The sequence below is a fragment of the Thermobia domestica genome, chromosome 7 (genome assembly GCF_964235325.1).
Source record: "Thermobia domestica chromosome 7, izTheDome1.hap1.1, whole genome shotgun sequence".
NCBI lineage: Eukaryota > Metazoa > Arthropoda > Insecta > Zygentoma > Lepismatidae > Thermobia > Thermobia domestica.
This window is the reverse complement of record NC_137460.1, coordinates 153,873,352-153,888,658: the sequence shown is the minus strand read 5'-3', so window position 1 is coordinate 153,888,658 and position 15,307 is coordinate 153,873,352. Positions and strand designations below refer to the sequence as shown.

Here is a 15,307-nt window from a genome sequence, read left to right as displayed (position 1 = left end):
TTCGCATTGTTCTTATAATTATTTGTAAGAAATTTTGTGCTGAAAAATATTTGTAGCAATTTTCTCTTTAGCACAAGGGTTATAACACTTTCTGTATTCTCCTGGCCCCGGCTTCCCCACCCTCTCGTCGGGCCTGGTTATAATGGGTCATTACTAACGACTCATCAAACATTGTAAAACGTCTTTCGATTTCTGGTGAGAGAAAATACCGCGTATTTTTTAATTGTATTTATAATTTTGTTAGATAATATACAGGAACTGGGAAGCTAGTTATGAGAGAGAAGATAGTTATTATTTTAAGGAGAGAAAGTTGTTGATTTAATATTATTGAATATAAGTGCTCTATTTTAGTACGGTAATTTTATTTGTTGTCCATTTCTTTTTGTTCCTCATTTCACAAATGTTTTTCACAGTTGTTAAAAAGAATCTTTGACGAGTGTAAATTAATGACTTCTCAAACTTTTTTATTACGATTTTCACTCAATAGGTATTTAAATTCTACAGTTAATACTAATGTTTAGTGCATATGTGAAATATTAATTCTGATCCGTCTTTCATACTTTTTTTTTCCAGAGCTGAATTATAAGGATCCAGCTGTTTATTTTAAAGTGAACATTGGATTTGCCCAACCTAAAGTCTCTAGATCGTTGGAATTGAAGGAAAGGTTGCAACACTTGAAAAAGCAAAGGTCGAATCAAGAGTTAGCGACGTTAGCTCGGCTAAAGAAGCGTAAGATATGAAGCATTTATTTTATCATTGTAGGTTAGAGTATTTCATGAATTACTGAAAAGCATTCAATCTGTGTGAAGCATAGAGAATAACCCCTCGTAAAAATGTATTTAGCTGAAACACTGCTAAAGATAATCATATTAAACTACGTTGCTAGCATTTGAGTATTTTTTTTTTTTTTTTTTTTTATTTCCACACAATTAAGACCACTGGAAACTCAAGGGGAAGCATTACTTAATTATGACATTGCAAATTAAATAATAAAGACTGCATTACGTGTCCTTTAATGAAAATAAATTGTATACGGTTTCAATGATGCATTGTCATTCTCGTGTGGTGTGGAAAAATAAAATAAATATTTAGCAAATCTACAAAGCTTTGAAATTAATATTAACAGTACCTATGGCGTCAGCAAAAGACGAAAAGTTTTTTTCCACATGAGAAAGAATTGACACTTTCAAGGAATTGAATGTCCCAAGAAAGGTTATCACCATTGGTTATGCTTTCCATCGAAAAAGACCTGACAATAAGAATACCAGAGTTCAATCAGTATGTATTAGACAGATTTGCTCCAATCAAAGAGAGGAGAATGAACTTACTAATTAATTAAGGTGATTAATCGTATAAAATGTTCTGCATTTTTTATTTTTTAAAAACAGAATTTTATTTAATTTAACATGTCACATAGCATTTGCATCTAAAGTTACGATGATTACTCAATGAGTCAACTTTATATCTTCTGTCTCTTATCATTCGTACTGCAACACCCGAAACCACAATCCACCGGCCGCCACTGATACACACTACCTTTAGGCACTCCTAACTGTAGACTACGTCTGGCCAATGACTTCTTCGGGCTCCGAACATAAGAAACACGGATCTGTTCAACAACATCTTTAGAAGTTCTCGGTCTACCTGGTGATTTTATAACGATATTGTGTATTTTTAACATATTTACTTGTATTTACGGGCAATATGTGTTATTAAAATATGCACAAGCTAGGTAAAAGAAGAAGAAGAAAATATAAAAAGAAGTAGAATTAATTTTCTTTCTGATATTATGATTGATGGTTCTGTTAACATAACAATCTGACGATGTGTGTTATTGGTTGTCATAGCAACGAAAAATATAAGATATAACAAAGGATCCATCTTGTATAATCTACATGTATATTATTTAAAGGGTGTAAATGTTTTCTTCATTACGTATTATAATAAAAGGTAATATCAAGATGGTGTGTTTAAGTGAATTTTGTTAAAATAGTAAACTAGATTATAAATATTCGAACTGTGGCTATAGTGTAACGCTATATAAAATATACAAAAATAAATAATCACATTATTTATTTATTTATTTATTTAAAGAAGAAAATTAATATTGGTGTTTTCAGCCATGGATTGCGTTACAATTTTGCTTTTAAAACACTACCGGTTTCCTTGAAAGACTTTAGCCAATGACGGATAGTTTTTGCTGTAGGTGGTTCACCACCATACTGACGTCTAAAATTACGTTTCACTGTTATAACTGACTCAATTTTCACAAGCCAAATAACACACTGTGCTTTCTGTTGCGGAGTACACATTGTTGCTGAGTTGCTCTGGACTGAACTGAGAAAACAGGGAAAAAACAGCACTGGTGCCGTCTCAAGGTCAAGCATACCTTGGAGCCAAACTTGGAGAGTTGATGAATCAAACACCACAAACTAGAATAGTGTATGTCACTTTGTACAACATTAAAATTAGGGAGTTCTTTCTCAAACACTGTATATTCAATATATATACACGGAGGAACATTCAAATGAAACCTGGTCAGTGCGTCTAACTTTGCTTTACATGTAAGGTGGCACCACGTAACTGCGGGTATGGTGACGCCATCGATTGGTAGAGAGACTGACGCGTGCGCACCGTTTCACGTTGCATAGAGCCAGTGTGGTTTCATGCCGAAGACAAGGTGGTCACACAAGTTATCGTCTACTACCGAACATGCAGGCGAGTAGCAGGAACAACGAGGAGTGATTCGATTTTTGGCGGCGGAGGGAGTTGGAGGCCATGAAATATATCGACGGATGAAGGCTGTGTACAGTGAGTACAGTCTGAGTCGTGCAAGTGTTGTTGAATGGCGCAAAAGATTCCTTGAGGGGCGCGAGTCACTGGAAGACTATGCTCGTCCTGGACAGGCTCATCGTGTCATCACACCGGAAATGATTGCAGAAGTGAATGCTTTAGTCTTGGACAACCGCAGAATCACCGTGAATGAGATCTATCGGTTACTGAGTATTAGCGTGGGCACCACCAACACCATAATGCATCAACACTTGAACTTTCTAAAAATTTGTGCGCAGTGAGTTCCCTACCAACTAACCGCCAAAGAGCGCAGGCGCTGTCTTTGAGTCATCTGCAACGTTATCATAAGGAGGAATACGGCTTTTTGTCGCGTATTGTCACAGGGGACGAAACGTGGTGTCACCATTTTGAACCGGAAAGCAAGCAGTGGAAACATGCGACTTCACCACCTCCAAAGAAATCAAAGGCCGTGCACACCGGTTCTGGTAAGGTCATGATGGTTTTTTTTTTTTTTTTTTTTTTTTTTTTTTTTTTTTTTTTTTTTTTTTTTTTGACCACAAGGGCTCACTGCTTGCTGAGTTCCTGGAACGGGGTACCACCATCAATGACCAGGTCATCAAGCCACTTTACAGAACCTTAGACGAGCCATCAAGTCGAAACGCCCAGCCATGTTGTCTAATGGCGTTATCCTCCTGCATGATAACGTCCGCCCACACACGGCCAATGCGGTTAAGACGACATTGCAGCAGTTTGGTGGGAAACGCTGGAACATCCACCGTACAGTCCCGATTTTTCAGCGTGTGATTTTCATGTGTTTGGACCTCTAAAACAAGCTATTCGCGGACATCAATTCGCAACGGACGACGAAGTGTGTGACTGGGTCCAGGCCTGGATCCAACAGCAGCCTACTAGCTTCTTCAAGGATGGAATCGACCGGCTAGTGTTGCAATGGGATAAATGTGCCAACAGTTTTGGCGACAGCTGTTTACAAATATTCCCATTGTCATATCTCTCTCCGTTATTATGTGCAGTAAAAGCATGAGGTAAACGGCGTTGTGTCTCTCTACGTGTGTCCTTTGATGTTATTCATGTTTCTTGTCCATCGTTCGATTTAAAAAAAAAATCCTGATCCTCCATTTGTCGATATTTTTCCTACCACAGCGTACCTTCGTTTGACGAGCCCTATTTGATATTGCTGAATGCACTATATCGCTCTCATTTATTCGATATTTCAGATAGTACTTTAAGCTCATGCGGTATATATCGGATGCTCTAAAAATGGTACCCTTGAACAACAGCCCTATTCTTCAGGTCAAAACAAAATGATACATACTCCGGAGTATCCTTCAACCGTTATGGAAAATAAAGTTTCACTATGTGGCAGCGTTGTAGATTAACTTGGAACCATTAACATTGCTCTATGAATTCATCAGACAGTTACATCGAATTGTTACGCTAATAAATGGTGCTAGTACCAACGTATGACTCTTTATCTGCGACGCTGTTACATAGTGCAATTCGCGTCTCCAGACAAGGGCTCGGAAGGTATACAATTATGTATATCTTTTACTTTTTTTAATTTGTAGAATAGTGCTCTGTAGTCCGTGGGCGCCATTTTTAGAACACTGTATATAAAATATAAAATAGTTTTTAAACATACTTCATGCTTACTGAAATATATCCTTTTAAATACCAAAATAATTAATATTTTGCCTAGAACTATAGACATCCTCAGGTGCACAAAGACTTATTCATGAAACATCTTGACATCAATTAAGTATAACTGACCTTTATTGTACTAATATGTAAGGCTCTTAACATCTGACGATACGTATATATATGACTGTAATACAGGAAACTGTTTAAATACATTTTCGGTTGAGAGAATTGACTCGTAACTTTCCTTATCGTAAGATATTGTTTAATTGAATCAGAGAAATTAAGATCTCTTTATATTGTTGCTTGCAGATTTTAATAAAAGCTGTTCCATTGTTAAATTAAAGTAGTAATCTTAAATGACTTCATATTCGTCGAACAGTTACAGTAGATTTGTATTGCATAATTTTTATGTATAAAATACTTACAAGGCTGTGAAGTGTCAGATCTAAAATCCTACTTGTATATTTCGTAATGGGTTTATTCATACTGCAAACAAGCGGATTCAGTAGGAACATAAGCCTACTTTGGCAGGAAACGATTGGGAATCAGTGAGAACAATTTCCATGCGCCCATATACCTTCATTTTTGCTGTGGTGTGAAATGTTTAACTTATCTTACAGTTGTTTAATATCAGAATGCATTCTAAAACTATCATAAAATTAAGGTTGTTAGTGTTAATAATCATTAATACAGAATTCTTTGTGGATTAACTTAATTTTTTCCTTACATAGTATCAAAGTAGCTCCTTACACGTATGAGTACAACTGAAATATCCTTGTAGGTGTTAATGGTGACTTCAGCTTTCGCCTATTCAAAATTCACCTAAAAGCCTTAGGCAATGGAATTTACAGATGTGTAACTCAAGAGAAAGTGTAGGCGAATCTTGAATTCAAGGTTTTTCTATTGCGAAATTATGTTGGTAGTATTGACAAGAAATGACACAAAAATTGATATTTTGAAAACAACATATATATATATATATATATATTTAAAAAAGTACATATTAAAAAAACAGTATAAGCACAATTACAGTATATGACTAGATATTATATGTTTGACATCGAGATATGAAAATATTATTACAGGAAGTTACAAAATGTATTACGAAAAACATAAAATGAAGTAAAATAAATTCTACGAGATTTTACATAAATCGTAAAATAAGTAAAGCACCAAGAATCACTAGTGTACCGTGCCAGGGGTGGATTAATTTTTGTGTCTTTTATATACTATAAATTATTTCTGACGTTTATAGAAAAACTGAATTTTGCTTAAATAACGTTTTCTCTACGGACTGTTTTGCTAAATAAGTATACAGAAACTTCCACTCCATTGTTTTCAGACATACAATATTTTGTATATATGAATTGTAATTCTGGCATGTTGACATATTTTCTTTAATTTTTTACTTATATGAATATCATGTATAAAAAAACAAAGAAATCAGAAAAATCCGTTGAAAGAAACACAGGTAGAAGATTAAGAGATACAAACCCACTCTATCATTTGTAACTTTATATCTACCTGACCTACAGAGATGAATCATACATCAAACTACGAAAATTTATTTACAAAATATTTTGTTACAAGTTCCAATCTAAGATTAGAAATCAAGGAAAACATGATTGTTGTATAGACGGTGGTGGCCAAATTGGATATGGCATCCATATTGGATGAAATTCAAGAAGGATGTTCGAGGACTTCCTTTTAGAATATTACTATACTTAATCCTGCAAGTATCATTAAGCTGCTATTTTTTGCTGGGTTTGTCTAAATTTTCTCCTACATACTGAACTATTTAATAAGAGTGTGAAAATAGTTTCAAGAGGAAATGTTTACTATTAATGAGGTGCAGGACTACCAACATATGAGCCAAACCAGATTTAAACAAAATTCAACTTTCGACTAATAAAAAAATTAACTCTGTGTCATCACTTTGATTAACGTTTGCATAACTAAGAGGTATTAGGCGAATCTTGAATAGGCGAAAGTTGAATCCCTGGTGTTATTTTTTGTTTAATTATGCTTTATTGTTAATTTCAGTCATTGTTTTATATTAATCGTTAATGTATAATATTTACTATACGTTAAATATTCTATCTTGATCTATTTATTAATATTTTATTCAACGAGTTTTTTTTTTTTTTTTCATATTTAATGAACTTTCTACTCAATGTACTATAAAGAGGTATACTTTACTCGAATCAGTTTTTTTCTATCACTTGTGTACGTCTTAGAGGTGCATATATGCAGAAAGGGAAAGTAAAAAGTGCCACCAAAAAGTACAAAAAGTGTTCAAGTTCAAGAGGTACACATAACAGTATAGTGTGGAGTTCTTGTGTACCATTCATTGTTTGGCGGAGTTTTCTTCTTTTCTTTTCTTTTCTTTTTTTTCGTTCTTTTCTCCACATCAAGGGATTACATCGAAAAGTTTACAGAAATAAAAATAAGCTTTTCATTGTTGCATTGTTATGTTCTCAATAATTTTGCAATGTAAATATTGGGTTTAAAAAAATATTAATACAGTGTGTTAAACTTGCAGTTAAACAGAATTTTCCAAGAATTGTTCTATTTTTTTAAAATTATGCTTTATGCTTTATTTTCTAAAATTATGTTTTATTATGCTTTTAAAATTAGTTTCTTCTGGACCCTTAGACAACCACAACCCTGTTAAACGTTCCAGCCATATGAGTAAATTGCTGTTATGTTTTTGGGTTGCCCTAATCATCATCATCATCATCATCATCATCATCATCATCATCATCATCATCATCATCATCATCATCATCATCATCATCATCATCATCATCATCATCATCATCATCATCATCATCATCATCATCATCATCATCATCATCATCATCATCATCATCATCATCATCATCATCATCATCATCATCATCATCATCATCATCATCATCATCATCATCATCATCATCATCATCATCATCATCATCATCATCATCATCATCATCATCATCATCATCATCATCATCATCATCATCATCATCATCATCATCATCATCATCATCATCATCATCATCATCATCATCATCATCATCATCATCATCATCATCATCATCATCATCATCATTATTATTATTATTATTATTATTATTATTATTATTATTATTATTATTATTATTATTATACATGTATGTAATTTTGACGTGTTTCATTTTAATTCGTCGTCTTTGACATGTTGATGAAAAGTATTACACTCATTGGCATTCAGAAGTATTTACCAGTTTGTTATCGTAATTTGCAAATTTTTAGTCTTGAAGGGTAAAGTTCTACAAGTACAAGATCGATAGCTTGTTAGATGAGTTACATTTAATGCCTTATAGAATTGGATAGCAGATGACAGAATCCTTCTAGGGTGATTGATAGATTGTTTAACTGGGATAGGGAGTGATTTCGTCTTCTCGATCTGAATGTTCTTAACGTCTATGACTGGGAGTTATTTTATATGCTGTACACGATTATGTTATGCAAGTCATTAACTATTCTTTGTAATTGTAATTTCTCTTTATATTAATATATTTTTAGTAACCATCCCATTAGATGAGGTAAAGGAAGAATGGAAGAAAATCAATGGCCCTTATCAAATAAAAGAAGTAGCTGAGCATTATGGAGTTTACGATGATTTATTTGGTGATGCTTACTTTATTCCACGAGTGATGGTTGATATCAATTACAATTTTGAAGATTCCGTTGTACCGGTTCATCGAGGAAATGTAATCAAACCATACGAGGTAAATATTTTTACTGCCATTCTTGCAGAATATAGTACAAATTCTACTTTTTTTTTTTTTTATTTTTTATCTGGAAAAGTTACATGTGTGTGTGATCGAAATAAAGTAACACATCTTACATGACAAATATAAGAAAAAAAAACTGAAAAAGCTCAACACTATAAAGCTTTTTAAAACTATCTGTTATCTTGTTCCCTCAGAGGAAGAAATAAATGTTAGAAAGAAAATAAGTTTGATGAAAATAAATATGGCGATCGACCACTACCTTGAACAGACAAAAATAGAAGTTGTAGAGACAAAGTTGAAATATAAATTACATGGCTGGAATGGAAAACAAATTACTTGTCACAAAATAATGAAAGCGTATCATACAAGACCACTAAAATATGCTGTAAGAGCTTAAAATAGGGAGGGGAAGAAGTATAACGAAAAGAAAAGAAGTTGTAAAGCATCCAGGTAAGTGATGGTACCCATAGGCACGCTTCATAGCACTTTGCGGTTCTTGCTACGTCTTTTACTTCATATCTGATGAACCGCTTAGCAAAATTGCGTATAGTGTTCATTTTTAGTGTTGTATATATTTACTGGTGGAAACACATTCATAACTCAGATCTGGCCCAAAGTTTGGTACACGAGAAGGGGTGGAGATGGTAATCATCCCAACATGACGAACTGACGTCTCGTACATGTTATACGGATTATGCAAAAAATAAGGTACTCGGTTCAATTACAATAAGGTACTCGGTATAACTACTCTGAACAACCACACAAATAACTATTCAGACACGTGACCAGTCATACAGATCCCAAATGTGTGTTTGGGGTATATCCCACGCTCGCTGTAGACCTTGGCATAGCTGGACGATGGTTGGTGTCATCTAGGTGGCGGGTAAGACACCATCCTTCCATGACCCACACTTGGTCGATACGGTTTAGACCTAACAGACCAACAGAAAGCGTATGCCGATTAGCGCACATTGCAGTGACTTGGCAGTATATGTGGGTTCGCGATATCTTGCTGGAAGATGGAGTTCCCTAGAAGCATCATTGAATTGCAGTACAGAATCACTCGTCAATACCTCCACCAGCTTGAAAACCTATAAAATGGGATGTTGACTGCGGTTCAGAGGGTGACTCTAGCAAATGCTTATGTTTTTTATTGTGTCGTCAGGGGAAGAATCAGTGCATAGAGTGCTGACATACGATGAAAAGTGCGTTATGTACGATATTCCATGAGGCCATAATTCTTGGTTGGCATCACATAAACGTATTCCCAAACAACCAACACCACCACTGTACCAAAAGGTTACTCTTTGTTTGCTGGACCGCTTAGGGTATTGTGCATCGCAAACTGCTCCTGCTGGCCATAATCAATGCAATTGAGTATTCACAGCAACTAGAACGTGTGCATGAGAAATTGAAATCCGTGGAGCAGGTGCTCATGAATCACAGCTGTTATTGCGCTTCAGGACAACGTGTGGTTATGCTCTCCCATAAAGATTTACTCAAAACATTCCCGAAATTTGAACAATATGGATCGATAGATTAATTTGTGCATAATTGGTTGGTTGGGTGAGTTGAGGTACAGCATCCCGTTTGGCAGCGAGGCTATATGAGACGTGAACCCACAGCTTAACATGGAATCCAAATCACATGAGTTTCTGCCGGAAATCGAACCCGGGCCTCCCACACTGTAGACGTATATGATAAATATATAGCCACAAGAGAGTTAGTAATTACTTCATGATATGATAAATGTGTTTTATTTTTATGTCTCTAATAACATTTTGTAGCATATATTCTTTGTTTCCTTGTTATTAATAAAGAACAGCTCAACTCCGTCCCTTGTATTGCAGTTCTCTTCAAGAAATTGCTGGCAGGTAACAGAATCGTGTTATTCATTCTATGGATATACACATTGTATTTTTTTCAAAAATGACCATCATTAAAAATAAAGTTTATATTTAAATATATTTATTTGGTTTTAATAATTGTGTAAACCATTGTTGGCCACATTCCATGGAAATTACATTTATATGTTAAAGTAGGTATACGATCCATTATGTACCAATTGATAAAAGAACAGTACTCACTATTTTACAGCTTTTATTTTTCTTAACTATGAGTTTGATTTCTAACTAAGGTCTTCTGTAATTCAGGATTGATGCTAAATTAGTGTAAATTTCTACTTCACTTTTACTTTGTATTATATTACATCAGCCGTGACATTCCAAACTATCTAAATTGGATTAAGAAAATATGACAAATGTGCTTGTGTTTGTGTGTGTAAATAGTTTTTCCATCAATGTCCTTCATGGATTTTAACACACTAAGTTATATAAAAAAGAGAGTAAATATTGTTACCTGTGTGGTGCATCTTGGTACTTCAAGACGCACCACAGAGGTAATAATATTTTTTTTCTCTTTTATATAGTTTCACTATGTTTAATTAGTATTTTAGATTTTGCGAAGTCTTATAGTTTGTGTACAGTAATCGTGTATATATTGAAATATCTCGGGTGATCTAAGAGTATAAAAATTAAACGTGAAGTAACATGTAAGGAGAAACAATAGAATACTTTTACATCAACTCTAACCCGTACAAACTGAAAAAGAATAGTGATTTGTGTTTTCGTTTAATTTCAGAAACCTTGAATATGCAGATTAAGTGTAATAATTGTGGCATAATGTACAGTGTGTTTTCGTATTTTGTTTCAAAAGATATGTTTCGTCAAATGCTTCTTTAGATGTTTGTAGGAGGCGTATTTACAACCATCGAATAACTGCATATATGTTGTTTGAAAATTTGAAAACTCTGTCAATCTATTTTATGAAGTAATTTAATTTCCAGGCTACAGAAGAACCCGATGTTAGGTACGAGGCAAAATCGGATACTTTATGGACACTTGTTTTATCAAATCCTGATGGGCATTTCCTAGAGAAGGACGCAGAATATGTTCATTGGTTTGTGTAAGTGAGAAAGTTTTATTATTAAGTATAAGTTTTTATTAAGATTACCTTTTTTTATTAAAATATTTTTCATACAATGACAACTTTCCGAGTCCGTAAAATCATAATAATATTTATAAAATATTGATATAATTTATATAGGTTCATAGCATATTTCTATACGTGGTACTTTTTTTCTTTCATTCATTGTAACTACAGTAACCTTTTTGAAGTCAAAAACGTATCAATTTATGTAGTTAACGAAAAATGGAAAGAATCAAAGAACAAAAAATTAGAAGTCCTATATTTCTGACAACAGATGATGACAAGAATTGTACTATGCTGAAGTTATAATAGTGAGCTCTAAACATATTAGTCATTTAGTAAAGATATCTTTTTTCAACATTATCGGCAAACTTCAGAAATAATACGATTTACTTGTAGTATCTAAGCAAAAACAATTCAGATTATCTTGGTTCTATGATACGTTAAATGCTGAAAATGAACTAAATATGATACATCGTACAAATCTAAAATAGTTTTATTTCGCAGAAATTTGACATCACAAGTTTTCCTGACAGAGAAGGCGACGCGGAGGCGAGCTGAAATTTTATATGCGTTCTGCACAGTTTACTTGTGCTTAAATGCACTTTTCCTGACGGTGCTCCAGTATCTCTAACCCATTGTAAATTAGAGGTTCTTTCTTGAGGTATAAACCAATGATTTACAACATCCACGGTAGCCTCCTCATTCGTGCCGAAATGATTTCCCTTCAATTGTGTTTTCATTAGAAATGCAGGAATCGAAAGAAAACTGCTTTTTAACAAATTGAAACAAAAGTTTTCAATTCAGGAATCAGGACTCAGTGTGGATAGGAAAAAAAAAAAAAAAAAAAAGTCATTCGATAAGTAAGAAAAAGATGAACGCAGTGGGTTTTCTAGTTCTAGCAAATACTTTGTAGATCTATTAGAATGACGCTCAAGGAGAAATTTGTTCTATAAAAAAATATTACAGGTGTTAGCAATAACTGTTCTGAAAAGTTATAGTCAGATTTCATGGAACAAAATTGATATTTACAGTTTATGCATAAGCTGAAACTTCTATTAGTAATGTTTTAGGCGCTAAAGATATATTTTATGAAGGAGCATATGTAGAGTAATAGTATGTATATATAGGGAATTAAAATTCGACGGGAAGAAAGAACTATCCACAAGTTTCCTATTTCAAACATGTGGACACGATATAGCGGTAAAGAAACAATAAATTTTGTGAATAATGATTTTTTACTACTGTGTTAAACTAATATTATGCCCAAAATGGCCGTTTATGGTTTTAATTTTTTTAAACTAAACTCATATTATGTTCTGATGCAATATTACAAGCTCACCCCCCCCCCCAAAAAAAAAAAAACGACCGAGAATACACTTGGTGGCAACCAATCTTACGTTTAGTTTTAAGATGCAATATATGTACTTGGCAGATATATACAGACGTAAACACTGACCACTATAGGGTGAGTCATTCTCATGTAAAATTTGTTTTGCATAGACGGCGCCACCTAAAACAAATAACATCAATTCAGTTTTGAGGCAGGAAAACAATATGAAGTATGTGTGCACACGATGACATGTATATTAACTGCACAAGACGAATAATTACAGAAGTTCTTTATGTTGCTGAGAAGTATAAGTGGGAATCAACAAAAGTGTACATGCGGGTCTACAACAAAATGAGTCAAACGTAACGTAACTTTGCAGTAAGGACTAACTTTTTCACTTTGTGGCCTATGGAACCCAGAGGTCCAATGCCGCTTTCATAAAAGCTCTCCATTGACTTCTACCTTAGCCAACTGGTTCCAATTTCTACTTTGTATTCCTATTTTTGCGATCCATCTTCATATTGTCCTCACATCTGTGCCTAGGTCTTCCACTTTGCAGTAAGATCTGCCTTTGGAGTGAGGACAATATTAAGATGGATCTCGCAAAAATAGGAATACAAAGTAGAAACTGGATCCAGTTGGCCAAGCATAGAAGTAGTAAGAACACCTCAATAAAGGCGCACTGCATGTATTCTTCACTTTCATGTCCACAAAGATCAAGTCCAAAGTTGAAGGCTACGTCAATCACGATTCGGAAACTACCAACTGGAGATTCAACGTGATACCCGATTTTTGAAATCCGATAAGCTAACTGCTTTTGCCGCTTGGAGAACCCAGCACGATAAATGCTAGTAATGCTCTGATGCTCCACGCTCTAGCGCTTCATCAAATAATCCGATGACTTCACATTTCACTGTTTGGAGTTTCATTTCCTGATTCCCTTTGAATGAAGCGAAGTTCGTAGACAGCGTGTGTCTATAATCCAAAATAGGTTTGCAGTTACTTAACGAAATAATTTTCTTGTGCTGTCACAAGCTTCCTATGCGAGTTGTATCCTCCTTAATGATAATCTTTGTAGATATTCCGTATTTCCTTGTCCGTAAACTGCGATAAAAGTCTGTTTTTTTTTTCAGTTTTCGTTATGGAGAAACGTCGTATTCTCTTTGACTATTGCCTTGGTCTCAGGGGCGTTATTTAGGGGGGGGGCAGGAGGGGGTAATTGACCTCCCTCCCCAAGAGTTTGAGGAATACATATACTTTAATCTATTAATATACTAGTACAAAACATGAAAGTCTTATGTCGGTGATGCTCTTGCCCCCCTCAAGCGAAGTCTGAAATTACGCCCTGCTTGGTCCCGCTCTGGACTGCTGTCTTGTTCCAGCTCTGAACTGCTACTCGTATCATACATATCTTCCTGTGCCGTGCCATTTTCTACATCATCACTGTCGAGTGTTTATCATTTCTGATTCATTTTCGTACTCACTGATAATTAAATTACACAAAAATACCTCAAATGACTCATCTTCTGCTCTAACTGGCGTTTGATTCTTAAATCTGCGTCTTAGTTTGCCTTTTAACAGTTCGACTACATGAAGGAGGTTAATGCCAAGGCCCCCCGTTTTTTTAACTGATGCACCTGATTGATCTTCACTTAGCGCCTACAACGTGGAATCTACGTATCTGCTAGTGTTTCGGGTAGGTGGCGTTGTCGGCGGAACACGAGTTTTACATGGGAATAACTCATCCTACAGTGATCAGTACTTAGTCCTGTATATGTCTACCAACTTTTATATTGATCCTCGCATTCGAACCGAAACATGTCCCTTGTGAGTGTTGTAAAGGCACTTTTTCATTGTAGAGTCTACTACGGGAAAATAAAGATGGTACTTTAATAATAAAATCATAAAAAGGAAAAGAGCTGTTTTTTTCTTTTTTTGTCTTTCTTTTTTGCACTTCTAGTCTTCACGGCAGGGAATAAGTGATAATCTAAAAGTGTCGAGTCGAGTGAATAGGGAGATATTGGATCAATTCAAAGCCGTTGATACGCAATTGCTGGAATGCCTGGCTAGTAGTGTGGCACGGTGCGGTGCGATGTAATAGAGAGAGAATACCGCGTTCCACTTTGTCAGGACGCTTCAACTGAATCTGTTGCTGCAGTCGCTACGACAGATTTGAGTAATAGTCTGTATTAATGATCTGTTCTTTGTACTGGAAATAGATGAAGAGAACACCCTTTGCGTCTCAGAAACCTGATACCATCACTTTCCTCGGAAGGTTGGCAACGAAACTTCTACTTTAGTGCGAAAGATATGAGGAATGTTCCACTGTAGTGACTGCTGTTTTGTCTCACATACCTGCTCAGAAGATCTTTACGTTTTGAATCTGACAATAAGAAAACTAGTCGTTTGATGATTTGTCAAGTTTCGGAGAAGCTAATGCGCGGTACCTTCTGCGTGTCAAAATAGTCGCGAATAATGATACGCATACGCTTCTTAGAAATCCTGAAACAGGTTGTATTAGTATATTGTGTCAATCGGCAATCCAACAAATCCTGAAACAGGTTGTATTAGTATGTTGTGTCAATCGGCAATCCAACATAACCATAACATGTACTTTCTTGATGATGTCGGTGGAAGTAGTCTGCGGGCACCTGGTTCAAATTTCGTCATTGAAGACTGTCTGTCGCTCAGGTTTCACTTCTTTCATCCACCACTTCTCTGTTGCATAGGATGAAGCATTGTCCTGCAAGGTGTTCTGCATGGTCTCATGAAA

At 35.0% G+C, this 15,307-nt stretch overlaps 1 protein-coding gene across 1 annotated transcript in view; it reads left to right on the top strand.

The window, feature by feature from the left end:
* The window catches only part of mRpL38 (mitochondrial ribosomal protein L38), a 47,808-nt gene that overhangs the window by 14,926 nt on the left and 17,575 nt on the right, over positions 1 to 15,307 (top strand). The window contains exons 2-4 of the mRNA XM_081765453.1: positions 574 to 729; positions 8,002 to 8,207; positions 11,059 to 11,177. Of these exons, the coding sequence (XP_081621579.1) occupies positions 574 to 729; positions 8,002 to 8,207; positions 11,059 to 11,177 (481 nt within the window). The remainder of the gene's footprint in view (positions 1 to 573; positions 730 to 8,001; positions 8,208 to 11,058; positions 11,178 to 15,307) is intronic.